At 39.8% G+C, this 26,712-nt stretch overlaps 1 protein-coding gene across 2 annotated transcripts in view; it reads left to right on the top strand.

Moving 5' to 3' along the window:
* Positions 1 to 26,712, top strand: part of LOC106061589 (transcription factor Sox-2-like) — a 232,945-nt gene that overhangs the window by 86,194 nt on the left and 120,039 nt on the right. For both annotated transcript variants that reach the window (XM_056012131.1, XM_056012136.1), the window contains one exon: positions 24,942 to 25,060. In XM_056012131.1, the coding sequence (XP_055868106.1) occupies positions 24,942 to 25,060 (119 nt within the window). Of the gene's footprint in view, positions 1 to 24,941; positions 25,061 to 26,712 lie in introns of those variants that run through there.

The raw sequence follows: 26,712 nt of genomic DNA, 5'->3' as shown, positions 1-26,712 counted from the left end.
TTCTTAAAAAATCTTTCTTGATAAATAAACCTTCATAAACACTGATATAAAGATTAGTATACACACTGGCATATACAATGGAATGTACGTCGATATGCACACTGGTATATATGGCAATATATGCAATATACATTAAGCATTCTTTAAAACTAAAAATTTGCTGTTAAATGGGTATTTTTTTAACATAAAAGGACTTAATCTATTGCTATTATTATACATACGTTATGCATCACAGAAACAAGCCAACAACCAGCCATTTGTAAAGATCGCTATCACTTAGCAACAAGGGCAGCAATTACCTGCGTCTAAAGAAAGTATCGCATAGCAACAAGGGCAGTAGTTACTAATTTCTACAGAATGTTTCACGTAGGGGACAAAAGCCAAACTCATTATTTTCAGTAACTCGGTTGTGTAATTAATAGAATGTACTCACTATTGTAATGAAACACCTTGCAACTCCTGAGGTCTGGTTGGTCTTGATGGAAGAGTTATCTCCCCCAAGCTAACTAGATCTCGCTTCTTCTCACCTGTACTAACCGAGATTCAAAGCCCCCAAGTAGCGGGGCCCGCAGCCCCAGAACCCTAAGCCGTAATTTGTTGTAATCGTCAACATCAAAGCGCTGGTCAGAGGTGTCCCCACTGATAGGGAGATTGGCGGAGCTCGGGCACGTTGGTAAGCGTGTTTTTCTCCCCCCAGGGGCACACCTGGGATGTCTCAATGAATGTCCGGAGATCCTAGATACACGATCTACAGATAGGAATCAGTCGAGCGAAAGAACTATCATTGTCCTCCCTCTGTAATACCTTTGTACTTTTGGGCTTTGTCCTACGAGCTCAGTCGTCAAAAAGGGCGTACAAAAGAACAGTCTCTCTTTAATTGAAGAAGAAAACACTTTTTAAAACATTAATTAAGAAACAAGCAAAAAAATAGCAGAAGTTATATATAAAAAAAAATTACTAAGAATTTATTATATTAGAAGAAGGAGGTTTAAAAAAAACCGTCACGTTTAGTTTTCGGAGTGGGGGGGGGGGGGTGAGGTGAGAGAGAGGAGGTAAAAAATTTCAGACCTTGCGATCTATATGGCAGATGATTTACATAGTATGCATCCTTAGATTAAAAAGTGTCTAAGGGGTACCTACCCCGTCCACTATGGCACCCAGTTTGGGGTTATTGAAACAATCAGAGGTCAGCTGGAGAAGTAGTGGTCAAAAGGTAACGCGCTGCTAAACTGATCGTCATGGTTTGAATCCTGATATTTCTAGCTTAAAACACACCGGTCTAAGTGATTGGTCTTATTGCGCGTAAACATTGTCGTTCTTTGATCAGACGTGTAAACCATTGACCTGAGCTTCAAGGTCTTGGACACTGTCAAGGCCTTGGGCCTTACTATCACCATCTCAATGAAATCATTCGTTATTTTATCCTGCATCTCACGTGGCGTACCTATCCTAACGACCAGGTATAAATGAACTTTTTTGTCTTCGAACCTTGGACGTTAAAGATCGCTCTCTCTCTCTCATTAAGAATGTGCTTAAATCTTTCACCTTTATTACGGCGTACATCAGCGTTGAGCAAGGATCAGACATATTCCCTTGTATCAGACTTTGCATTTTTAATTAACACCGGCTCTCTGGTATCTTTCTTGTCATGCTTTAAAAAGCATAAAACATCATAAAGAGAGAGAATGACACAGAGAGAGAGAGAGAGAGACAGAGAGAGAAAAAAAGTTTACAGTTTTAAAAGGAAGCCAAGCGAGTTCATTATTGATCAGACTGCACTGTGAATTTCAAAGCCCAACCCTTTACCGTCTGATGGTTCCCGCCCATTTTGTACGTGACATTGCCGAATTATGAAAAACAATAAACGCGTGAGTGGTGCTTCGTCTCTTCAGGTGAGCCACGGGCTCCCTAGGTTATTTTTTCATCTAAATATTTTAAAAGCACCTAGCGAGCTGCCATTATGACTGTTCATTCACGCGTGACCCGCTCTTTCTCTCCCCCCCTTTCACATGCACGCCCCCCCCCCCCCCCGTCTCCTTTCGCATCACTGCTGGGCCGCGAACAAACAAAGGGCCCAGCATCCACTGGTCTGTGACAAGTGCCGAGGTAGCTCGCTGGTGGTTATGGAACTTTGCAGGAAGACTGGGGTTTTCCTTGCGGAGAGATGCGCCCAGAAACTTGGAGACTTGGGAGGGGAAATGAAGGCTCATGAAATATAGAGAAGGAAGGTCTTGCATTGAATCTTGGGTCTACTTGTCTTGGGGCACACGTACACGGCCGTAGCGTTAATGAATAGATTCGTCAAAACACTTGGTCTGTTGCAAGATCTACTCGCCAAGGCTTTTGTTTCTAGCTTTAAGACTTGAAATATTAAAACTGATTCAATGCATGTGTGTGTGTGTTAAGATCGAATTCAATGCATGTGTGCGTGTGTGTGTGTGTGTTAAGATCAAAGCGTGCAGGTTCCATTTATTATCTTATTGTTTTAAGACCGTGTGCCACGTCTTGTCTGCTTCGGCCAGTTTATTTCGGCCAGGGCTTCTAAAATGTTTTGTTTTGTAAAATGTTGTACATGTTTCGGATGCTCCTTCAGAGTTGAAGATAATCTACATCCTATTCCAAACCTCCCGCAGGACGACGGGGGATGGCAGCGGGTAGGGTATGAACATGGGACCATCGAGACGACCGAACGACAGTCCAGCGCGCATACCGCACGACCAGATAGCCATCTTACTTAATAGTAAAATATCACTAAATTACCAGATAGCCATGTTACTTATAGTAAAATATAACTAAATTACCAGATAGCCATCTTACTTAAAAGTAAAATATCACTAAATTACCAGATAGCCATGTTACTTAATAGTAAAATATCACTAAATTACCAGATAGCCATCTTACTTATAGTAAAATATCACTAAATTACCAGATAGCCATCTTACTTATAGTAAAATATCACTAAATTGTTGTATCTACCCTAGCTAGACATTTGTTAAGAGATTACAAACCTTTTGAGTAACTGTTCACAAAACAAAACAGAAAAAAAAAGGTTTGTGTGTGTGTGACAATAATTGAATCCTGGCTTCGAACCTTAGACGTTAACGATGGCACACGCGTACATAATCAATGAGCAAAGATTAGGAAGCTACACATGTATCAAGCCTACATGTTTAATCATCACTGACGATGCATTTGTTATAAACTTAACAAGATGGTAGTAAAAATTTGCATAATATGTGCTATCTTTGTAATTTTTTATGTACATACACATATATACGACACATTACATCAAGGGTGATAACTGTATTAATATAATTACTATTATTAAATATAGCATATCAATGAATGAAAAAGAAATTATTTGTACATTAATCAAAGCGTCTTTAATAAAATAAGTAAAATGTCAGTACTGCATTTTGGTAATGGGAATTCCCGTTTGGGTTGATGAGAATTTGTATATTGTGTTTCGTCTGCTTAGGTCAGTGCGCCAATCGGGACTAAGAGAAAAGCGGGAACTGATCGTGCGTGAACATTTTATCAGCAGACGACACATAAATTCAAACACTTTCCATGGTGACCTCATAAGGTCTATGACCCTAATAAAGGAAGGAATCATTTTCCTCGAGATTTTAGGTTGGTTGTACACAATCTCGCCCTGTCGTACGACACTCTAAATATTTTTGCCCTGTTTTAAATCTGATAAAGTGCTTGGCTTCCAAACCGAGGGCTCTCGGCCGCTCGAGTACGAATCTCGAAAATTTGAACTTCGGGAATTTCAAGACCCCCCTGAGTCTACCTTAAATCTGTTTAGTACCTTACCTACGTTGAGAAAGTAAAGGCGGGTTGGTCGTTGTTCTGGCCACAAAGCACCTTAGCTAATTAACTCCTTCTCTCCGTAATTATTTACCACATTCTGGTGGAATCAACGTTGGTATCGTCTGTTAGGAGAGAAAGAGTTAACAGTCGGCTAGAAAAACAGATGAGCTTCAATGTTCAAAAGGTCTGAATGTCTGAAAGGTCCAACTTTTTAAAATGCACTTAGCTATATAACAATGACTACCAAAACAATTATTTTATTCGTTTCCGAAACGAAAGTTTTTAATTAAATTTTTCTTTTTTGGAATCTAAGAAAAAAAAAGATAAAAGATTAAAATATAATATGTTGCCAGTGTCATAATCAAAACGATGTATATATATAGGCCTACATATATATAGTCATGCAATGATCGAACAGTGTACGCAAAGAAGGAAAAAAAAAAGGAAGGGGAGAGAACGCTGTTTATCGTGAGTAACACAATGACTGCCCCTGTCCTCGCTCGGGTGCTTAATCAACCGGAACCGTTCTGAAACAATACATGACACCGGCTGCCGACAAAAGATTCTGGGTATTAAAAATTTGCACCAGCGGTAAATGCATCGGTTGGTTGAAGGCTGGCCAGATCGAACTGTGTGTTTATTGGGACGGCGCGGGGGAGGGGGGGCGGTAGAGCGAGTGTGGGGGGGGGGCGGTCGGTCGGTCGGGCGATGGTGTGGCGGAAGGGTGGTGCTGAATGGATGGCTGAATTGCGAAGTGGACGAAGGTTAGGCAAGTACTTACTAACGGTTGGGGTGGGGGGGGGAGTTGACGAGGACTTTAAATGGAAGTTCGCTGTAAGACTTTAGTGTTTGGTGGAAAGAAATGTTATTGCAGGAAGATTGCAGGGTTCATCTCAGATTCAATGTTGAGTACACATTGGGGTCAGAAAAAAACTGGACTGGCTTGTAGGTTAGAGAGACGCAAAAGGCCGTCAATGGTAGTGAAAGTATTTACTTTAACAAGATTATAATACAAAGGAAAGCTACAGAGGAATAGTAGAAAGATATTTAAAAAAAAAAATAGATGTAGTTTTAAAGTGGATGGATGGCGTGGTATGTGCGCCGGACTGTCGTTCTGTCGTCTCAAAGGTCCCGGTTCAAACCCTTCACGTTCTGCTGGGGGTTTCGGCCTAGGGAGTAGAATATCTTCAACTCTGAAACATTTTACAGACATTTAATAAACAAGGTCTCTACTTATGTTTAAAGTCATTTGCTATTTCTAGCTTTTTTTTGAAAATTGCTGGTGTTTCTTGAAATGTTAACACCTTGTTAGTTTCTGCAGTTAAAACAGCCTCTACACTTACTATTACGTGACCAAAGCAGTTCATACGAGTAGGCCTACATCGCGCAATAATACAAATACATAATACAAGTACGTAATAAAAATACACAATACAATTACATAATACATAATACAAGTACACTTTTTATCTACTTCACTTGGCAAACTAAATATTTTTTTTTATATGTTGTTCAACTTCACCTATCCTTTGGTCTGTTGAACAGTTGGGGCACCACATATGATCTGTCGACCGTCTTTCTACATTCTTCCCTATTGCCTTCTTGTTTTATTATCGTAATAAAGCAAATATTCGAGAATCGAACGATTTCATTCACAACCCCGTAGCTTTCATCAATTAATCATGCCAGTTAATTAAAATAATGTACCAGGCGTCAGGTAACCTTCTTTTTGTTGTTGTTGTTGGTTTTTTTGGCGAAGCCCTCTTGGCCTGAACACACACCAGACTATGCAAATATCTGATAATAGACATTTCCATGTGTCTTGTATATTAAACTTACGCTCGTAACAACTAGATTGTTCTTTAGCTCTGCCAATAAAATTAGGTTTGCCTCGGAGGGAAATTTCCCCTAAACCAAAAGTCAAAATATATGTAGAAACAAGAGGGGGGAGGGGACATTACCGTACGCTAAACTGAACTAAAGCCCGAGTTATCTTTTCCTGCCAATTTCTCCAGCACAACCAATGAAGGGAAAAAAGAGCGTGTTTCAGATGTTTTGTTTCGCTCACGGAGATTTGAGTTTTCACGGCCCCTCACGCGACACGCTGCACGCGCCACGCGACAAATACAATACAGCCCGTTTTCTTGCAGACACAAGCATATCTAATCCAATTATCTTTGCTTCTTAAATTCACTTTTTTTTTTGGCGTAATATATTTAAAATAGTTTGAATGTTTTTAAAACCAAGATTACGTCAATTTTTTTCTCTTTATTTTGCTTACATTTAAAATAAGAATTAAGGAGAATATGAATGTCATAATATTTTTAGTTTATTTTTATGCTTAAAAAGGATTTATTGTTGTAGCAACTTTATTCGTTTCGAAAATGTAAGGCTAGAGATGTCCATGCTACGGCCGGTGGGTCCTTTCCGGCCATGACTCTGTGCAGTCCGGCATCTTGAAACCTTTGCCAACAATGCATAGTGAAAAACGCAAAGGATTGCTTCCTTTGGGCTTGTCGGTTTATTTTTTACCCAGCTTATATCAACTCACTCCGTCTGTCTGTCTGTCTGTCTGTCTGTGTGGTACTGGGGAACACACAGAACATATCTCATGGTTGCCATTTTTATTCTAATTTTCACACGAAATGAATAGAATAGACTTTATAGACCTCAATCAACTTCATAAGGTAGAAATTATCTTATCTTCTTAAAGACGAAACTTCAAAAGAAAAGATAATTAAGTAATATATTACTTGTTGATTAATTAATTTTGAATGAATGAGTGAATGATAATGTCTTCGATTCCAAAGATTAAGTGCAGTGTTTCACACGGCCACGCAGACCCACCTACATATTTTTTTCACATCTGATACAGACACTTACAAAAGACAAGAGATATATATAAAACTTGTTTTTTTTTTTAACATGATTTAATGTTTCTTAAGAATTGATTACATCTTAACCCAAAACTCGCATATTATAAGAGGCAGGCAAGGTTTGAACCCCGGACCATAGAGACGACAGCCCAGAGCACAATCCACACGACCACGCGAATTGCTTTTCATTGAATGTCAACGATTTCTGTCGAGCCTTTAAGCTGAATGCGCCTTAAAACGAATTGGCTACCTTCAAGCCCAGAGCGCAACCCGAAACTTCTGGATTGCCAGCTCAGAGCACGCAACGCGACTACATGACATGCAACTTAACACCTTCCCCGACCGACTTAGGCAACTACGTAACACCGAGACACTGACTGACCTAAGGGCAACACTACACCGGGGACTAAACAACGGCTACTATCGTGTGAAAGTATCTTTTTACAGGTCGACTATGCTCTAGCAGACGTCATAGCGTATCGATTGATTTGTTCTCGGGTTACGTGATCTGATTTTCTTTGTTCGACGATCTGCTTCTCTCTGTTCAACAATCTACTTCTCTTTGTTCAACTATCTACTTCTCTTTGTTCAACTATCTACTTCTCTTTGTTCAACTATCTACTTCTCTTTGTTCAACTATCTACTTATCTTTGTTCAACTATCTACTTCTCTTTGTTCAACTATCTACTTCTCTCTGTTCAACTATCTACTTCTCTTTGCTCAACTATCTACTTCTCTTTGTTCAACTGTTTCTCTTTGTTCAAATATCAGCTTCTCTTTGTTTCACTATCTGCTTTCTCTTTTTTCAACTATCTCCTTATATTAGGATCTACCACCGCCTTTCTATAAGTCAACACAATTATAAATACTTAGTAAGCTCTAACAAATACATAAAAAAAAACCAGCTTCTCTCTTGTTCCCCTGGCAATCAATATCTGATATCAACTTTGTCACATGTAAATTATGAGTGTGTCTGGTGTGAATGTACACTTTGGTTTCTTATAGTTATAATGTTTTTTGTTTGGTGTAATGCACAAATTGTAAGACAAATTTCCTTAAGGATAATAAAGATTATTATTATTATGTTAGAAATGAACGAGTAGTCATTCTCTGGCGCTGCCAGGGTCGAGTTTCGCTAAAGAGAAACACAATTCATCGTAGTCCCTTTAACAGTTTCCACTGAGGAATTTTCTGGTGATGTGGCAGGTCTGCAGCAGTACTGCCATCTGACAGGCAACGAAGATGTTCCTAGGAATGTTAAGGGCCTTGAAGGTGTCTGTGAGGTCAGTTGTTATTATCCCCTCGGTTGATATAACAATGGGGTATATTGTTATATTGGACAATTTCCATAGACGCTTAATCTCCAAGCCTAGGTTCCCATATTTTCTTTGTTTTTCTATCTCAGTTTTTTTACACGGAAGAACGATTTGATAATGTCTATATTCATTTCTCTCGTATTATTATTATTATTATTATACTATAGGCTAATTCTGTAGACGCATTAGACCGAAGAAAGCATGTTATAGACAACATCTGCTGACGTATTGATCTGGTAACATATTATAGGTGAAATTTAAACTCTAGAATAAACTTACAAATAGTTGTTAGTGTTTCATTGACTGAAAAAAAAAGGTCGTTTTTACAGAGCTTATTTTAACTACGTCTGGGTCGAATCTTGTACACGCTGTTTCTCTCCCCTTCTCCAGTCTTGGATCTAGTAGAAACTTTGCACAATTATTTATTGTCGATGACCACACATGAATAAAAACAATGAACCAATAAGTTAATTAATTAATTGTACTTTATATAGTAAATAAGCTTTTTTTTTTTTTTTTTTTTTAAAAAAAGTATATATTTATTTTGCTTGTTATAAGCAAAGCTGTTTTGTGTGGGTGTGGGTGTGTGTGTGTGTTTGCGGGGGGGGGGGCTAGGAGTTAGGCAGCTTTTGTACAGTAGACTCTATTCGGCTAGCAGGTTTTGAACCCGGGGGCCATAGAGTCGACAATCCAAGGCACATATCACACAGACGTTATTTCAACTAGTTCTGCGTGTTAATCAGAGACTTAAATTCTGCCAAGTCGTTGGTTTTCCTGGCTGATTGAGGCAACCTGTTCCATTCCGACTGTAAATAAAGTCACTCAAACACAAAATCTACAAAACTATTAGAACCACGACGCGTTTCTGCTTATCCCATCAAGAGTTATAATCCTGAAAATAAAGTAAATACTTATTTTAAAAAATAATTTTGTGTTATATTTAAAAGTTAGAGGCAGTCTGATCTTGAGCATGGTAATGGAATAATCTTGAAGGGTGGTATTTAAATAATCCCGAAACATCGAAATAATCCAGGAGGTGATATGGAAATAATCCAGGAGGTGATATGGAAATAATCTCGGAGAGTGTTCCGGAGTAAATGTCAACTATTTTGAAAAGCTTTGCCTTGGAATAGACCCTGGTATGTTCTTAATACACCCCCGCCATTTTCACCCAAAAAAAAAAAACACAGGGGAATAACTCTACCGTAAAGATTTTGCAGGGAGACAAGTGAGACGTTCAGATCCCTAAAAAAAAAATCAAAAAAAAAATCGTAAGATCACAGAATTGGAACGAAGACGAAGTCGAACGTAAGATCGGGGCCCCACTTCCCCCACTCTTTCCTGCCTGTCCATTGTTCAACCGAAACACAGAGCCCCCCCCCCCGCTCCCCCCAGGTAAATTGCCGCCCCATTGTCCCCTTGCCTCGGTAGATGAAATTCTACACCGTGTTGCTTGCCACCGTAGGCTTCCAGCGACAAGGAAAAGAAAAGAAAAGAAAAGAAAAAAAATCATGACGTGGTTTTCCTCCCTTGGAGTTATTTTTAGCTTAGGTCTGAAGGATTTATCTTCCTTGCTTAACATATGACGTATTGGGTTGAGCTTAAGGTTGGGACTCATCGATTGTGTCGAAAACTGATTCATATCGTCTTAGAAATATGCCAATCTAAATATCCATCCTTTTTATTCATGACAACTCACACCTAATATGTATTAATATGTTATAGATTTATCTTTATCGCTTAATTGCAAAGAATTGACGGATATCATGCAAAAGTTATATCATCTTCTTTTTATTTTCGAAGTGAAGATTTACTATGTTTATGTATAACTAGAAAAAAGAAATACATTTTTTTAGTATTGCTTTAAAAACAGTATTACAGAATTATGAAATTCCGTTTCCGGTTTTGTAAGAGAAACGCTGAGGGGGATGGATGGGTTGACAATGCTTTATTTTATGCCTGTTTTTTTTTCAATGTGGATCAGTGTCACTGTCAGTCTACATGTGCCTCAATGTCTATGTCAGCATAGCCCACGTGCGATTCAATGCCTATGTCAGCCTGGCCTACGTGAGATTCAATGCCCATGTGAGACTCAATGTCTATGTCAGCCTAGCCTTCGTGAGACTCAATGTCTATGTTAGCCTAGCCTGTGTGAGACTCAATATATATATATATATATATATATATATATATATATATATATATATATATATATATATATATATATATATATATATATATATATATATATATATATATATATATATATGACAGCCTAGCCTACGTGTGATTACATGCCTATGTCAGCATAGCCTACGCGAGATTCAATGCCTATGTCAGCCTAGCCTACGTGAGACTCAATGTCTATGACAGCCTAGTCTAGGAATGATTCTATGCCTATGTCAGCCTAGCCTACGTGAGATTCAATGCATATGTCAGCCTGGCCTACGTGAGACTCAATGTCTATTGTAGCCCAGCCTACGTGCGATTCCATGCCTATGACAGCCTGGCCTACGTGAGATTCAATGTCTATGTCAGCCTAAGTGTTGCTCAATATGACTAGCAGACTACGTGTGACTTAATGTAACTGGCAGCCTACACGTGGCTCAATGTTACTGGCATCGTTGCCACATTAAACAAAGACCAAAATGCACCTTTTATCATCATAGCACAGAGACATAAAAACCAAAATGAATCATGGCCTGCTTGTGAACAAAAGCTGCAATGCACTTTTGCAACGTTGCAAAGAGACCAGAATGCATCTTTGCCACTGAAATAAGAATGTTCCTTTTAGCCACATTGCCCGTGGACCGAACTGCTCACTTGCTGTATAGCTGTAGTAGCACATTCTTCTTCTTCTTCTAGCCAGCTTTATTGCTGCTGAGCTGTGAGCTCTTTTGCAGACTGTGCCAAGGAAAAAAAGTGTCCTGATTTCTTCAGTTGTTCAGCACTGCCGTACAGGGTAGTTGGTTATGTTGGGCTATAGTGGAAGTAGGGTCTGCCTAAGGTGGATTAGGGAGGGGCATTCAAAGAGGATATGGTTTACGGTTTCAAAGGGGTGGGCGCAGTGTCTGCAAAGGGGGAGTTGTGTGGAGTGTAGTAGCACATAACATCTGTCACATTTCAAGGCACCAGGGTTAGGATCTCGGAAATCAAAGTGGTTACTACCCCTTACACTTGTTGATGCCACCAGTACCTCTCCGTAAGGACACGTACACACATTGAAAACCCCCCAGAAGAATCAATTTATTTATTCAAAAATTGTTTTGGGGTAAACGGAGGGGGGGGGCGTTAAAACTGAAGAGTGCACTTTCTCACCATCGGCATACGCCCCTGTTTCATAGTAAGTCATGCACTTGTTGTTTGAGCATCTGGTTAGATTTTTAACAAGAATTGGTTTGGGAAATTGTAGCCGGATGTAGTTGTATAAGGGTTATGAAATAGATAGATAATAGGAAGGATGTAGTTGAGGCAATATGGGATAGATGACAGCAAGGTGAGACAGTATGGGATATATAGATCACAGGAAGAATGTAGCATGGGATAGATAGATAGATAGAAGACAGAAATACATGCATGACATTTTAGTTCTACATTTCAATAAAGACAGAGAAGCGTATAGGTCAGGAGTCCAGCCTCATCAAAATCTAACTCCAGTGAATCTCCAGTCATCCGTGAAGAAAAGACAAACATTTCCTGTCCTCAATCTTCTCCTGGAGGACATCCCCACCCCTTTCTAATTCCCTCCCCTCCCCCAAGCCATCTCAATCTCCTACAGTCTGTCTCTCTTGCTGCGTCTCATGTTTTAGTTTTAATCAACAGACAGCAGGCGAGGGAGGCACACCTGTTGCTCCTGTCCTCTGGTGTTTGTGGGAGGGGAGGGGGGAGGGAGAAGAAGGGTAGGGCGTTGGCGAAAGAGGATACCCTGGGAGCCTGACGACGGGGTGTCCGTGCCAGTGGCGTAGAACATCGATAAGGAATCAGGGGGGGAAATGGGTGCGGTTATCTGATGTTCGTACAATAGGATAGCTGGCAGGCCTAATTGTTGTGGTGGAATCTGAACTCCTCGTTTTATGATGATAATAAAGTCTAATTGGGCAAATAACTTTCCTACAATTTATGCACATCTTGATTTATCGAAATCAAAGGCCGAGCTGAGCTGCAAGCTGTAACCATGGGAGAGAGGCACACTACTCAAAAATCTATTTATTCATTGAGGAGAAGCAATATTTTTTCAATACCTCTATCAAAGTCACAACTTCATGGACCCTGGGTGGGTGGAAACTGTACACGAATCTAAAAAACAAACAAACCCGGCCCTAACGATCTAACTTTTGATGAAAAAATTACTAGCTCGTTGGCCACACGGATAAAACTCTAGTTTTCAAAGTAAAAGAAAGGAATATAAATTTAATTTTGGCTAGAGAAGTAGGTCTAGATCTGGATCCATTATAGATTTTGAAAAAAAAAACAAAAAACTTTTGCGTTCTTGAAAGGACTATCGCATTCTTGAAAGGACTGTCACGTTCGGGAATTTCCGAATGTAATATATAAATGATTCAATAGTTTAATGAATTAATGTTCAGGTACGTTTTGCGTATTGCTTTTTTGGATTAGAGCTTAAGACACATCATTGGAACATCATACAGTGCAGCAGATCTATAGATTCGCTTAAAACCAATGTCTTTGGATAAAAAGTTTGTTCCATCAGTACTTCATGTTCGATAACAAAGCAGTAAGACAGTAAGTTACATGGCACACAGGATGTAACATCTCAGCTCAACACGGACTTCGTTATTTTTTATATGGCTGCCTGGTCGTGTTGTATGAGTGCTGGGTTTGTCACGATGGTCCCGGGTTCCTACCCTGCCCGCTGCCATCCCCCGTCGTCCTGCGGGAGGTTTTGGGTTAGGATGTAGATTATCTTCCAACTCTGAAGGAACATCCGAAACGTGGAATAAATTGTATACACATTTTATGGAGTGTGTGTACGTGTTACTGGGTTCGCTTAGCTGCCTGACTAAGGAGGTGGGGGGGTCTCGGGTTTGGACCCCAATGGAGGCTGGGAATTTTTTATTCAAAATTTGACTCATGCTGTAACGATTGTAATATAAAGTGTCACTCGTCACTAAATCGTCTGGGGGAAAAAAAACATCGATCGTCCCCTTTCCCCGCAGTGATAACTAAATGTGCAGATCTGCTGGGGCGCCATCAACTGTGGATTAATTATTGAAAGTGTCTAATCAACTAAATTATCAGGAGTACGCTTGTAGTGGCTGACACGTTTTCAATGGCCAAGAGGTTAAACACAGTCGCCTCTTTGTTCATTTTGGAATATCACCTTTAGAGTGACAATTTAGGAATTGGTTGTTTGTTGAATTTGTTTGTTGAATTTGTTTGTTATTGCTTGTTTGTAACGTATGAAAAAGATTACACTGCAGTGTACCCATGAGTTGCTTCCAAAATTAAAGTCTAAGGTGTCGCCGCCTCTGGGCGAGGTTTTCGTTTCCCTAGTCTGCCCCCCCCTCTCTGTCCCCCCTTTTCCAATCCTCCAGGTAGAGCCCACGGTCACGTGACACGACAGCGCTGCCATCTGTCCAGCAGGGGGGACAATTTCGGGATGCTGGGGGACACAGGAGACGATAATAGGCACGTTCGAGTGTCAGGGGAAGACTACTCCTCCCCGCTAGTCCTCCTGGTTCTCTCCCTGACAGCAAGGGCTGAAATAGAGAGGGGGGGGTGGGAAGGGAGAGGGAGACAGGAGGAACAGGAGTCGCCGCTTCCTATTCACCTGACGTGTCTTTGGGCTCCATCTCATCCTTCAATATCAAAAACTTTCTACCACGCAAGTTTACTTCTGTGTGGGTGTGTGTGGGTGTAAGAGTGCTGATGTGTTAGTGGGATGTTGGGAAAAAAAAAGGGGAGGGCTCATGAGAGACTTTGGTCCGTGGGAATCAATTTAAAAAAAAAAAAAAAAAAACTTCCCTAAAACAGCGCTCACGTTTTTCAATTTGACATGGAGTGCCTTTGTTTACACCTGTACTCACATCAACGACGCCCCCTCCCCCCCTTGTCGTTCCATCTCGCACCTCGTTACCCCGCCTCCAGCGCCTCAATTGATGTGAAATACATTGTCCCTTCTTTGTCCAGCGTGGCCCCTAAAGGCGAAGACCAGTTGCATAGGAATGTTGAAACAGGGCGCTGCTGTTGACACCAGTGGCGCAGGGAATCAAGAAGTGAAGGGGGTGGGGGAGTTTAGCTTGTTTCATTATGGCACTTGAGTGCATTTTAAGAGATGACAGCGTCTCTTTGATGTCATATTACAATAGACAAATCTTTGTCAATAGGACAGGAGCTCTTTTCCAAAATAGACGCATCTTAGTCAAAAATGGAAGGAACTCTATTGCGAATAGACATATCTTAGTCAATATGACAGGAGCTCTCTTATGAATAGACACATCTTACTCAATTTGACGGAAACTCTCATAAGAATAGACACGTCTCAATATGACAAACTCTCTTACGAATAGACACATCTTAGTCAATAGGACAGGAGCTCTCTTCCGAATAGACGCATCTTAAACAATATGACGTGAAGTCTCTTCCGAATAGACGCTTGGTTAGTACTCCTTTCCAAATAGACATATCTCTGAATTGTCTATATTACTCTACATTCAGTATTGAAAGCTGTGAAGAACAGCGCACTATTTTCCTTGGCGCAGACTTCAAAAGAGCCCACAGCTCAGCATCAAAAAGCTGGCTTGGTGTGGAAAGAGCATCGCCTATATTTTGATCAAATTAAAAGTAAATATTTTTTTTTTCCCGTTTTTAGATATAGAAATTGTAATGCTTAAAACACATTCAAAGCAACAAGAAATTTTACAAAGATAATTAAATCCTGGTGATTTGCAGTAGTGGAAATCAAACTGAAACTTGTCAGCCACTCAGAAAAAATGCTTATTAAGAAGGCCCCCCTTCCCAACAAAAAAAAATCGTATTCATTGTAAACCAGGGACTGAATATTATACCCAAGAGTAAGGTAAGTAATTTAAATGTGCTGCTTCCAGACCTGGTCATCTGGGGAGAGGAGATAATGTACAGCTCATGTTTCCATGGTTAACGCGTGTAATTTGACCATGTCATGTGACCAAACCACCTTAACTTACCCAACGTATGACAGGTCCCCAGCATAGTTGGGAGGCGCAGCGGTAAAGCGCTTGGCTTCCGAACCTGGGGGGGACTGGGTTCGAATCCTGGTGAAGACTGGGATTTATTAATTTCGGGATCTTTTGGCGCCTCTGAGTCCACCCAGCTCTAATGGAAACCTGACATTAGTTGGGGAAAAGGCGATTGGTCGTTGTGCTGGCTACATGACACTCTTATTAACCGTAGATGACCTTTACATGGGGAACTTTATTTTACATTAGAGTTGGGTGGACTCAGGGGCGTTCTACGAATCCCGAACTTCAAAAGCTTAGTCTTCACTGGGATTCGAACTCAAGACCTTTAGGTTCGGTTGCGAAGCGGTTAACCTCTTGACCACCACGCCCTCTAAGACTAGTCTATATTTGTTCCTTTCATTTTATCACTCGGGAAAATCATGTGCAAATATACAAAAAGTATCATCGTACCTATTACTAAGCTATGTCTAGCATCACTAGGTTCTACCGGAATAGGACTTCGTGTATCGTAGCTTTGGACTTTGTCTATAAGTCATCCTGACAAATACATTTCAAACTAATTCATATTCGGAAGAGAAGCTGATGTCAATTCATTCGAATAGTCTGAGACTCGCTGTGTCTATTCTCAGTCGAGGGTGCGTTTCATTGGAGCTATATAGATGTAACGCGGGTCGATGAGTTTCTGCTTTGGTACTTGACCATGGCTATATGGTGGTGGTGGGGTGGTAGTGGGGAACTCTCGGGTAAGGGAAAGGATTATCACAGGTGCAATTACCACTGAAGCGGACTTCTGCTTATTTTTTTTCGCACCCTTTATTACTCCTCCCCTCCCCCGCCCTAGTGGCTTTTGCTTTGATATCTGGTATGAATTTAATCCTTGCAGTGTTAATTTTCATAAAAATATTATATATAGAGAGAGAGACACACACATAGAGAGAGAGAGAGGGAGAGGGAGAGAGAGAGACTAATGGTAGCACCTGGTGAGGATTAAGTCGCATTAAACCAGTTACTCGTTCGTTCGTTTATGGGATAGGAAGTTTTACACATTTACAATGACGTCATCGGAATGTCGACGGTAGCTAGTGACAGACTGACATGCATTGCTAGCTAGTGCACTGACAGACAGCTAGATCTAGTGCACTGACATACACAGCTAGCTAGATCTAGTGCACTGACAGACACAGCTAGCTACATAGAGTACACAGACAGACACAGCTAGCTAGATCTAATGCACTGACAGACACAGCTAGATAAATCTAGTACACTGACAGACACAGCTAGCTAGATCTAGTACACTGACAGACACAGCTAGCTAGTTCTAATACACTGACAGACACAGCTAGCTACATCAAGTACACAGACAGACACAGCTAGCTACATCAAGTACACAGACAGACACAGCTAGCTACATCAAGTACACAGACAGACACAGCTAGCTAGATCTAATACACTGACAGACACAGCTAGCTAGTTCTAATACACTGACAGACACAGCTAGCTAAATCTAGTACACTGACAGGCACAGCTAGCTAGATCTAGTACACTGACAGACACAGCTAGCTACATCTAGTGCACTGACAGACACAGCTAGCTATATCTAGTGCACTGACAGACACAGCTAGGTAGATCTAGTGCACTGACAGACACAGCTAGCTAGATCTAATGCACTGACAGACACAGCTAGCTAGATCTAGTACACTGACAGACACAGCTAGCTAGATCTAATACACTGACAGACACAGCTAGCTAAATCTAGTGCACTGACAGACACAGCTAGGTAGATCTAGTGCACTGACAGACACAGCTAGCTAGATCTAGTGCACTGACAGACACAGCTAGCTAGATCTAATACACTGACAGACACAGCTAGCTAAATCTAGTGCACCGACAGACAAATCTAGCTAGATCTAATACACTGACAGACACAGCTAGCTAAATCTAGTGCACCGACAGACAAATCTAGCTAGATCTAATACACTGACAGACACAGCTATCTAAATCTAGTGCACCGACAGACAAATCTAGCTAGATCTAATACACTGATAGACACAGCTAGTTAGATCTAATACACTGACAGACACATATAGGTAGATCTAGTGCACTGACAGACACAGATAGCTAGATCTAGTGCACTGACAGACACAGCTAGCTACATCTAGTGCACTGACAGACACAGCTAGCTAAATCTAGTGCACTGACAGACACAGCTAGCTAGATCTAGTGCACTGACAAGTCCCAGACTGTTCCAACTGATCAGACGTGCTACACAGACAGCCTAGTTTTTAATGGTTTGCTTCTAAATTTATATTTACTGTTAGCCTCAATGTTTTTACATCTAAAAAAAAAAAGGACATTAATGTCTTCCATGTCTCAAGTACATGTGTGTTTACCGGTGTGTGTGTTTACCTGTGTGTGTGTGTTTATTTTCCTCCAAATACGTTTATATGAATGTATGTGTGTGCATGTGTGTCTGCCCCTCCCGTGCATGTGTTGCATTGTTGTCTTTCTTACTGTATAGGCACCCTAAAACAATGGCAGTAAAGTCATGGCTGTGTGCTTGCTACGAGTGTGTGTGTGTCGGAGGAGCGATAACTTGGAGGGAAAAAGGCGTTGAAACGAAAAAAACAACAATAACAACAACTAATTACTCCTATGTACGAATGTTAAGTTTTAGACATAAGTGTGTGCTTGGTAGGGGTGGGCAGGGCTGAGGAATAACGTGCTAACACACATGTACGTAAAGTACAGTTTGGACAGGACGTGACCCAAGCAGAGGCCTGGAACGCTGGGTAGGTCAAATCACCCCTGAACTTCGGTGACAAGGAAGGTCAGCCCGACACAGTTTATTACTCATCTCGTAGACTTCTGTTCAGTTTCGTCTGTTTCTTTTGATTTGCATATTGCTGACCTCCTTTACAATTAAACATTATTACAGGACGGAGGAAGGGGGGTTGGCAGAGGGCGGGGTTCAAACCTGGAACCGTTGAGACGACAGACCAGAGCACATACCACACGACAGGGCAACTGTCCAGTTCTGAAATTATTGTGTAAATGTGTATCTGAAAGATCGCTAGATCTGTATTGAAGCTAGTAGGCATGGATTTGTATTGAAGCTAGTAGGCATAGGTCTGTATTGAAGCTAGTAGGCATGGATTTGTATTGAAGCTAGTAGGCATAGGTCTGTATTGAAGCTAGTAGGCATAGATCTGTATTGAAGCTAGTAGGCATAGATCTGTATTGAAACTAGTAGGCATAGATTTGTATTGAAGCTAGTAGGCATAGATGTGTATTGAAGCTAGTAGGCATAGATCTGTATTGAAACTAGTAGGCATAGATTTGTATTGAAGCTAGTAGGCATAGATGTGTATTGAAGCTAGTAGGCATAGATCTGTATTGAAGCTAGTAGGCATGGATTTGTATTGAAGCTAGTAGGCATAGATGTGTATGGAAGCTAGTAAGAATAGATCTGTATTGAAGCTAGTAGGCATAGATCTGTATTGAAGCTAGTAGGCATAGGGCTTTACAGCTGGTACAGGTCAGTTTCTTCTTGCCAAGCCACTATGGGCGAAGTAGTCGTGTTCCCAGTCAGAGCTGACCACAAGTGTTTTAACTTCCAGGCGCGATGTCGCCATATGTTCTGGTCCAGTAGAGTTTAACTAGAAGTGGACTGTCTCATCCTGGGGTTTATAAACATGAAACTTATATACAATGCAATCCCTTTACCATCACTACCAACCAACAGTATGACGACCTTTGACCTCAACTATTATCAAGTATATCGAACAAAGAAATGAATACCTTGAGAAGAAAAGTCGATTGGCGTTATAAGGGAAAGTCACTGGTGTCTCATCACTGGCTCCTGAAAGTTACTGGTTCCAGTCTGTTAATTAAACCAGACAATTACTGGTTCAATGTTGTCACTGGTTCCAGACAATTACTGGTTCAAGTTTGTCACTGGTTCCACACAATTACTGGTTCCAGTCAGTCATTGGTTCATTACTGGTTCCAGTCAGTCACTGGTTCCACACAATTACTGGTTCCAGTCAGTCACTGGTTCCACAAAATTACTGGTTCCAGTCAGTCACTTGTTCCACACAATTACTGATTCCAGTCAGTCACTGGTTCATTACTGGTTCCAGTCAGTCACTGGTTTCACACAATTACTGGTTCCAGTCAGTCACTTGTTCCACACAATTACTGATTCCAGTCAGTCACTGGTTCATTACTGGTTCCAGTCAGTCACTGGTTCATTACTGATTCCAGTCAGTCACTGGTTCATTACTGGTTCCAGTCAGTCACTGGTTCCACAAAATTACTGGTTCCAGTCAGTCACTTGTTCCACACAATTACTGATTCCAGTCAGTCACTGGTTCATTACTGGTTCCAGTCAGTCACTGGTTTCACACAATTACTGGTTCCAGTCAGTCACTTGTTCCACACAATTACTGATTCCAGTCAGTCACTGGTTCATTATTGGTTCCAGTCAGTCACTGGTTCATTACTGATTCCAGTCAGTCACTGGTTCATTACTGGTTCCAGTCAGTCACTGGTTCCACACAATTACTGGTTCCAGTCAGTCACTTGTTCCACACAATTACTGATTCCAGTCAGTCACTGGTTCATTACTGGTTCCAGTCAGTCACTGGTTTCACACAATTACTGGTTAGTCAGTCAATTTTTGTAGTCACTGGTTCAGCCTCTAGTCAAGGGCAGCTACTCGCTTAAACTCTACCACCAATCTTTCAAAATAAATTATCAGTTCGTAATTCACTTTTTTTAATATTTTTTTTTTAGACTTTCATCCGAGAATTCCTTTCAACCCTGCCCTACTCTTGCCTCGTCTCGTCCTTGGCCTTACCTGCGCGCCAGGTCGCTCACATATCCACCTCTTTGTTCCCATGTCCACATCACATAATGTAGTGTTTGCAGAAGAACATAGAGATGTAGCGATACCAACACCATTCACCTTTTTTTTTTTTTTTTTTTTGGTATGTGACTGTTGGGGGAGGGGATGGTTAGGGAGGTAGTTTGACCAGAGAAATGCGAATTTAATGTCCTGATCTGAAGGGTGCCGGGAAATCTTCGTGCGCGTAATCAATACGCAGCCTGCTGGTTAATGATCACACCACAATTATCTAAGCTTGTGGACGCGAGCGGCTATTGTTCCTCATAAACCATCTTCCAAGGTCACAGTGTCAGAAAAACAAAATGTTCAGCCCAAACATGTACAACCCAGTTCTATAACAATATAAACAAAAAAAAAACATAAACAACCAAAGCGAACTATTAGGAAACTAGCGATTGTACGGTATGGGTACTATTATTTTGAATAAATATCGCAAATCATCTCCACTCGTAAATTGTATTGTTTTTATAGTTTGTATGTATGTGCATAATACATTTAAAACAACCCGAAAATATTGGCTTACTATTTTTTTTTTTAGCATTAAAAAGGAAACTCCGATGATTTTGACAATTTTAAATATAATTTTTGTTTTCATTTACAAGGTAAGGAGTATACTATTCTTTTCGTTATTATTGTCAATCATAACTTCTTATTTGTCGTCTTTTTTTCTGCGCATCCAAATCGGTCAGATTTTTCCCGGGTTTCTATGGGACGTAAGATAACACTAAATTTTGTAACCTATATAATCCTGACCTACGTAAACCTGACCAGCCTATTTACTTTTTTTCTGCAATCTCGGCACCATATTTATGCAAGATGTGTGTTACTAACATTGTTACACACTAAAAAGGATATATTTATATGTGTTTATTAATGCCGCCTTTGATTCGAAATCTCAAAAAAAGTGATAACTTTCATTTTTTTTTGGTAAAATTTAGCAGTAAAGTTTACAGCCTCGTTAAAGGAATGGATTTATGGAGGTCTATCCAGGTCGATCTAGATCAGTGATTCCCAAAGTGATCTATATAGACCCCCAGGGGTCTACGAAAACTTCCAAGGGGTCTACGAAAGTGAAAAAGTAAATTGGGGGTCTATGAGATGTCCATGGGGGTCTATGACTTTAATTTTCACACCCCATTAATGTAACTATTTTAAACACTTATAAATGATTTGTACCTTAGATATAATTATTCATCATTACATTATAAATTCAAAAGTAAAATAGTCGTATTTAATTACACTACTAATCTAAATAGTTAATTTTGTCTACATGTAACTAATATTTAACCAAAAGAAATATTGATTTTAAAGCGTTGATCATTTATTTCCTTGTTAAATAAGCGGTTGTCTATAATAAGAACCTGTATATGAAATCAATTAAACTTGAGCATTATTTGAGACGGTGCCACCCTGATAGAAAGATAAAAGTGAGAAAAAAATGTCAGAATAGATCCACAAAATCTTCCTTCAACATCATATAGAAAATATAGCCAAATATGAAAAACATTATAGATAAAACATTGATTTTTTACCAGTCCTTGAAGTAGTTTTAAAAACTGTTTTACAGAAACCTTCATCTGATATTATGAAACGAATTTCTTTAAGCAACACTACAGTTCAAGGGAACATCGGTGGGATGAGCAGTAAAGCTGCAAACTACCTAATGGTCTTCAGCTCCATAATTTTTCCCCAGGGCTGACCCACGAAGCCTTTCCCTTTTTTTTCAATGTGTATAGCTGCAAAGCAGCAGAGGTTTGAATTCTATTTTCCTTCGGCTAGGTGGGCTGCAAGCCAAGGCTAATGAGTCCCTCCTGCCCGAAGCTTACTGGTTTAGGTGCCAGTAACTCACCTTTGCCTCTTCTCCTGTTGGTGAAAACAACTCCGCAGGACCAATATTTGAGCCAAACGTGAAAGCTCAAGAAATACACGAGAAACTCTTTGCGAAAACTTTTACAATAATACATAAGGCAAATTAATTAATTTGTACACTGCAGTTAGAAATTAATTTTAAAATATTAGTATATGAATGTGCAAAAATGCAATATAAGTTAAGCAGGGGGTCTACCGAAAATCAGAAAACATGGCAAGGGGTCTACGAGACAAAAAAGTTTGGGAACCACTGATTTAGATCTTGTAAGCAAAGAAAAAAAAATATATGTTCAGAAACATTTGATCTGTGTAACTTGTAGATCTACATGCTTGACTAACCAGGGCAGTTCGTATTTTCTCGCCTGACCACTCAACACACAACAAGCACTTTCACGCGATCGTCTGGTCATGGCCGACTACACGTAGTCTTCTTAAGTTCTAGGCTAGCCTTACACTGACCAGTTTGTTAGAAACAGTCGGACATTATTTACTTTTGGGACTGGAATGTGGTTGGGTATTAACGATTCTTATTACAAAACGTATATCAACACACTTTGTCTGATAAAATATTGGTGCATGTTATTTCTCCCACACTCGGTCTCAGATCAAGCTGAAATTTTTGCACAATTATTTCTTTTTTCATGCAAACACAAGAAATAATTTTAAAATAGACAATTATCGGTAATTAATTATTTTGCTTGGTATCTCGAACAAGAGAAATTGTACTTGACTGATAAGGTGATGCACTTTTGAATTAATCCCCTTTATTGTTTGTAGAACGAACATTTTTTAAATAACTATTAAACCTATTTTCATAAAAAGCTCTTTTTTTGGCACAGTAGTTACGTATGGTTTGAGGTGGCTGAGGAGGCCTTAGCCCTAGAGTTCGAGTTCAGGTCGCTCTTTTTTTTTTTAATACATGAAAAAGCGATCACCCAAATACCCCTCTTCGTTCCCCCATACCCCTGGTCCAAACAAGTGATAGGATCATAGCGTAGGGAGAAAGCCAATGGCATGAAATTGCGCTGAACAAAAATGGGTAAAAACATTTCTAATCGCACAGATTATCTTATCTTATATAATACAGACGTTACTTCAAAAAAGAAGATGATTACGTCATACGAATCATGCATTTAGTCATGCATATTAACCAATTACTTACTGTTGTTAGTCTGGATCTGTATTAAGTACATGACTGATCCAAACTAATTGTTACTACTACACTTAATATAAGCTTTGTTTTCTTTTTAAAGTATTTTTTATTAGTATAAGTTGGTTATCCTAATGTTTTTAGATCTATATTACTGTACCAATGACTAAGCCTAGCAGCCACTGTAAGAATGAAGCAATACGATTGGTTAGATCCACATTCGCGTTCAGTATGTTTTAGGGAAGTGACGTACGCTGATGGTAGAAACATACTCAGAAAGACACAAAGATAAAGGCACATTCTTCGTCCCCTAGGCTAGGACAAATTTGTACAAATACTCCTTCTTCCCTAGGGCTATTAGGGCATGGAATGGGTTGCCTGAGCTAGCCGGAAAAAATAGTGACTTGGCAGAATTTAAGTCATTCGTTAATATGCATGACTGAATGCATGACGCGTAGGACGTAATCATCTTCTTTTTTTTTGAAGTAACGTCTGTATTATATAAGATAAGATAAGATAAGTTATATTATTTTGCCTTCTTCAGTAGTAGAGCGACTATGGTTCATCTCGAACACTTTTTTCATGTGACTGTGGAGCCCTAATGAACTAAAACCAAAATCTCATATAATCTTTTTTTTTTTAAGATGTCAAGACTTTCCTGTGTAATTTATTAAATATATATGTTTCTAAGTGGTTAGAAATGGTAAAATGTTTACAATTACAATTTTTTATAACGCAAAATTTAAATATGTCAATAACTCACATTTGAGAAACCATCGGAGTTTCCCTTTAACTTTTGAGCTGTATTTAATGTTAAAGTACGTATGATGCATTTATTTTTGCCTGAATGGTGAGATAGTCCGATGGTGTATAGAGGACAACAGGTGGCTGTAATCTTGGCTGCAGAAATAAATGTCTACGTATCATGTGACCAATTATAGCCTGGTCTTACTTCAACGTAGGACGTAATCATCTTCTGTTTTGAAATCTGTAATTATGACACGATCAGCCTGTCATCCGAAAGCAAGAGATAATTTATGTTTCATGGTGCTGACCATGAAAACTTTACTGGTCAAGTCATTAATTTGTAGCCATCTATTTCTCTTATCTTATAAACTGCAGAAGTTCCTTTAAAAAAAATTAGATAATAACTAACTTCGCGTATCCTTGTGTGGATATTGTCCTGTTAATAAGATACTTACTTATTATTTTTTTAATTTCTCTTATACAGCGCAACTTTTATGTTTGCATGCTCAGTGCGCTATTGTCCAATCTCTTTTGCAAACCAGTGGGGGGGGGGGGGGAAGGGGGGATCTGGGAGAAGGTTTCCGTACTGCCCTTAGACATAGCTGCTAGAGTCAGAATTCGAACTTGAGCCTCCTTGTTAAGTGGCCAAGCATTAGCCAGGCAATTTCGGCTTCTCAGCCAAGCATCCCACATTTCTCAAAATAACTAGATGACCTACCCCACTTTGTAGTGCTCAAGTTGTTGGCAAACTTAAACACGAGCTTTAACTCTTTCCCTCCTAACTGACGATACCAGCGTTGATTCCACCATAATGTGGTAAAAAATTACGGAGAGAAAGAGTTAACAATTGTATGGATGTCTTTCTCAAATTGCCATTTTTCAAATCTGTAAAGAGTTATACCATGTGACGACAGATGAAAGTATTTACCGGTAGATCTATTTATTTGAAGTTAGTTCTTAGAATTGTTTGACCTAATTAGATTTCTTTCAGGTTACTTGACCTTCTCTAAATTATCATTTTATACATATAAGCTTTTGTAATATTATAATAATATTAATTTTATTATAATTATTATCTAGGTCACCAGACTCAACGAAGCCGGACTCACCCGAGGAAAAGCCTTTCGATAACTGCGACAAATTGAAAGATGCCTGTTACCTCCCTTTGATGTTTGATGGATTTATGCATAGCCCTGAAGGTCTGTAATCTTTTCGTATATATTCTATACCTTTCTGTTTCAAGACATCTGCATCTGGAGTTGGTTTATTAAGGAGTATTTTTTTTATTGTCCAGAGCAGCGGTTCTCAATCTTTTAAACTCGGCGACCCTTTTTATAATCCCCCACTCTGCCGCGACCCCCCCCACACACACACATTCATATAGCAATAGAAGAGTAGACAATACTAATCCATATTTTCGATGGTCTTAAGCGACTCCTTGCAAATGGTAAATCGAGCCCCAAGGGGGTCGCGACCCACAGGTTGAGAACCCCTGGTCTAGAGTTTAGCCGAGACTAGTCGTCAAAGTATGCTTCCACACTGACCTGCGATTAGCTCGTTTCCACGTCTACAGACCTGCGATGACGTGACCCGTACAGGCCTGCGATGACGTAACCTGTACAGGCCTCTGATGACGTGACCTGTACAGGCCTGCGATGTGTAACACGCGGACAGTGTAGACAAATAGATCGTTGAAGCGTCGTACATACCCTGTGACGTGGCAACGAACTATTGGTCTCTACTGCCCACAGGTTACGACGTTGTAGGTCAGTGTTCAGGCCTTCTGCGATCGCTAGTCTCGGTTTGACAGGGTTGTCTAATCTGTCACTTTGAAGAGATTAACTTTGACTTGGGGGTCTCTTTGATACCTTTCATACTATTTAAATTACAGGGGTTGTCTTCTCCTTGTAACACCATTATTACTTCTAATTACTTCCCTTGAGAAGGTAGTGCCTGGAAATGGCAAACCAATTGTTACACACATATTATTTATGGACACAATTTCATTTCGTAATTACACTTTCTCATAAAGGATGTTGACATTTTAAAAAGTGTCGATTCTTGGTCGATTTCATTGGACTTTGTTTGTTGCTTGTGACCGGAAGTAAAAAACAAAAAAAACTATGTGTAGAAAACAAAGTAAACTTTTAAAAAATAAAATCATTCAACCGTATCAGATCGCGGAAGTTAAACTCCTGTCACGAGTTTTGGGCTAATATCAGCCAGATATTTGAACGTTACAACGGGGCTGGGTTAAGGTAATTGGGGGCCCTAGACGAAGTGAATAGGGTGGGCGCCACGTGAAATAGAAAAACAAAAAATTAAGACGAAGAATACGCAATGAATTCATCAAAAAACTTCCTGTATTTATATCGAAATCAACAAATACGTTAAAGTCGTGTATCGCAAATGTGTTTCGTGGACGATTCATGATCACGTGACTAGAAATAAAGTTTCGACATTTCACCTTAAGGAAGAAACAATGGTCTCTTAACAAATGTAGTCTTAATAAGTAGATCAAAACATAATAATAATAATAATAATAATAATAATAATTTTATTTATAAAGCGCTGTTAACAAACAAAATGTAGGCTCAAGGCGCTGTAATAACATTACAAACAAAAACACGAGAGCTAAAATGACAGTTAATCTAAAAAAGTTTTAAACAGATAGGTCTTAATAGTGGTGACTTTGAGATAAGCTACTAGACTTAGAGCCCTGGAGTGCTGCAATGCTTGAAATCTGATCCAAGGTTCGCAATTTGTTTCTTTTAGAACAATTCTTTGAGTCCTGTGCGAGGTCCTAGTTTTCCTATGCCTAAGGCTGGCCCTGGTTACATACATGAGCAAG

Source organism: Biomphalaria glabrata, chromosome 15 (assembly GCF_947242115.1).
Source record: "Biomphalaria glabrata chromosome 15, xgBioGlab47.1, whole genome shotgun sequence".
Lineage (NCBI taxonomy): Eukaryota > Metazoa > Mollusca > Gastropoda > Planorbidae > Biomphalaria > Biomphalaria glabrata.
This window is presented reverse-complemented; position numbering and strand designations above follow the sequence as displayed.